The sequence below is a fragment of the Hevea brasiliensis genome, chromosome 16 (genome assembly GCF_030052815.1).
Source record: "Hevea brasiliensis isolate MT/VB/25A 57/8 chromosome 16, ASM3005281v1, whole genome shotgun sequence".
In the NCBI taxonomy this organism is placed as follows: Eukaryota; Viridiplantae; Streptophyta; class Magnoliopsida; order Malpighiales; family Euphorbiaceae; genus Hevea; species Hevea brasiliensis.
Window position 1 is genome coordinate 42,137,249 of NC_079508.1, and position 2,898 is coordinate 42,140,146.

The window sequence follows — 2,898 nt, forward strand, 5'->3', positions numbered from 1 at the left end:
TCCATAAGGCTGCTAATGAATCAATGCAAAAAATCAAAATTCAAATTTCATTTAAAATTAAAATTCAACCAAATCAAATACATAAATCATCAAATTATTGTTAACTTCCATACCCCTGCACTCTGTTTCTTCATCGAGTTAACTTTCAAACCGAGTTTAATAACATTGTCGCACATATTATTGTTATTAATTATATGATATAAATTTAATTTTTATTGAATACCATTCAAGAGTATACCGATTGTATTGCTTAGACTCCAATTGATTATTAATTATATAATATAAAAATCATGCCTTCTACGCAATTTCTTTTAGGCATAAACATTTAAGAAAGAACAGTAAACGTTTACTAGAATCAAGTGAAAGTATTGGAAAAAGGAGGGTGGCACAGTAACGAATAAAAGAGCTTTTATTTGCTGCAATCATTCCCTGATTTTATTATAATTATTGGTTATGCTGAGATTCACGTCAAATTCATCACAATCAATTTTTTTTAAATAATGACCACGTTGGTCTGCGTCCATTCACTACCCACACTCTCTGCTGTGCGTCTATAAGTTAAAACCCTCTTTCGCTTCCCCGTGTCTTGTCACCTCACTTTACATTTGGACACTCTCCTCCTTTTCTCCAACAACCATGACATTCTCGTCTTCTTAAAGCCATCCATCTGTTCAACAATACCATCGATTAATGGAGAAAAAATTCCTTGATTACACGTTGGTTCCATTGGGACTGGCTATAATGGTGGCATATCACATATGGCTTCTCTATCGAATCATCAACCACCCTTCTAAGACTTTTATAGGCGTCAATACTATCAACCGCCGCTTCTGGGTTCAGGCCATGATGGAAGACTCGGCCAAGAATGGAGTTCTCGCTGTGCAGACTCTACTAAACAATATAATGGCATCAACCCTTCTGGCATCCACAGGCATCATGCTCAGCTCCGTTATTGCAGTGCTCATGACCAGTGTCACCAAGGGTGATCGATCTGCTTGGAATTTTGAGTATGGGGATACAAGTGAGTTGGGATTGTCCATCAAGTTCTTCTCTATATTGGTATGTTTCTTGGTGGCTTTCTTGCTGAACGTGCAATCCATTAGGTATTATAGCCATGCAAGCATCCTTATTAACGTACCCTTCAAGAATTTGTTAGCTGATCACAACCACCACCATCTCACGGCGGAGTATGTGGCTAGGTCTGTTAATAGGGGTAGCTATTTTTGGTCTTTAGGACTACGTGCCTTCTACTTCTCTTTCCCTCTGTTTTTGTGGATCTTTGGGCCTATTCCTATGTTTTTGTGTTGTTTTGTCCTGGTTTTCATGCTTTATTTTCTGGATGTTACTTTTGAATGTAGCTGGGCTGTTTGTGATCGCCATGACGAGAAATTTAGGACCCAAAATCAAATTTGATTTTTCTCACTGGATATATGACTAGTTACTAGGGAGAAAAAGTGCATTGGTGAGGTACTAACATTTAAATTAAAAATTATATTTTCTGTTTATTAATTTGATACTTATCAATAAAAATTTAATTCTATTTTCTATTACCCACGATCCTCTATTTATTCGTAACAGTCCTCTATTTACCCATAATCTTAATAATTAAATTGAACAAATTAACAAATTTCCACTTTAGTAATTCAAAATTTCTTTATCCGAAGCTATATGAAAATAATATTATTGAAGGTCATAAGAGTGTTTGGATTGACTACTAATTTTTAACTTTTTAACTTAAAATGTATTTTTTAATTTGTAAATTAATTTAAAAATAAGTAATTAATTATCTGGCAAAACTATTTAAAATTAAGTTTCAATTAGTTTAAGTATTTGGTTAAAAAAATACTTAAAAGTAATTTAATCTATCAAAATAACAAAAAGATTGTGGTTATTAAAATGAGGATAATATTAATATTTTAAAAGATTATTAGAATAATATATTATTTTACTTGATCAAAATATAATTTTAAAATAAATAGATAAGTGATTAATAAGAGTACTTTAGTTATAATTTTTTATTATTTTAAGTAATTTTTTAATTTATAAATCAAATCACATACTAATTTATTTATAATTTTTTTACTTATAAGTAGATTTAACTTATATATAAATTAAATTAAATACTATTAAATTAATATATGATATTGTATATATAATTTACCCTTAAATGTACCACATCTAACACTATTGAGGAACATCATAAAAATTAAAGTGCAATCCAACCGGGTTAGTTGACTCTGTAAGCTCTTCTTTTTTTAATTAGAATTTGATTATTGAAAGCACTTAAAGATTATTTATCTTAAGGCTTTATTTAGCAATAATTTTTAAGGTAGCTTTTAGTGTTTTGATCAGAGTTAAAATATTACTTCTTTTATTTATGTTGTTCGGTGATATAGTGTTTATATTAGCTTTTGGAGGTAAGTGAATGGTTCATGAAAAACTATCCCTACTAACTTTTCGAGGTTGATGAAGTATTTTGATTATGATCAATAAGATTTTATCACTATTTTTATATTTAATAACTAATCCAATAACTATTTTTTACCGAACATTTCTACTTTAACAGCTATATAAAGCGATTAACTCATCGTGATTAATATCTAACAAAGCGATTAATAAACGATTGACTAGTAAAATATCTAACAGTTATTAAAATAACTAATATTACTGAACAGAATGTAAATATATAAAAATTAAATTAATGTGTAGTGCGCTAAAAAAAATTAATTTTAATAAATAAATTAATTCAAAAACAATCCTATAATTAAGTAAAATAAAAAATGCAATGGACATGATAATGTTGCTTTCTTTGTGCTGATATGTAGTCAACTAACATAACGTTAGAATTTTGCCACACCAAGACAACGTGTTGGTTACATCCTTAAAACATGTTGAACA

General features: G+C 29.4%; 1 protein-coding gene across 1 annotated transcript; it reads left to right on the plus strand.

The window, feature by feature from the left end:
• Positions 1–563: 563 nt before the first annotated feature.
• Positions 564–1,422, plus strand: LOC110670751 (uncharacterized). Its single transcript, XM_021832913.2, has one exon. The coding sequence runs from the start codon at positions 691–693 to the stop codon at positions 1,411–1,413; it is 723 nt and encodes a 240-aa protein (XP_021688605.2). The 5' UTR covers positions 564–690; the 3' UTR covers positions 1,414–1,422.
• The last annotated feature ends 1,476 nt before the right edge of the window (positions 1,423–2,898 follow it).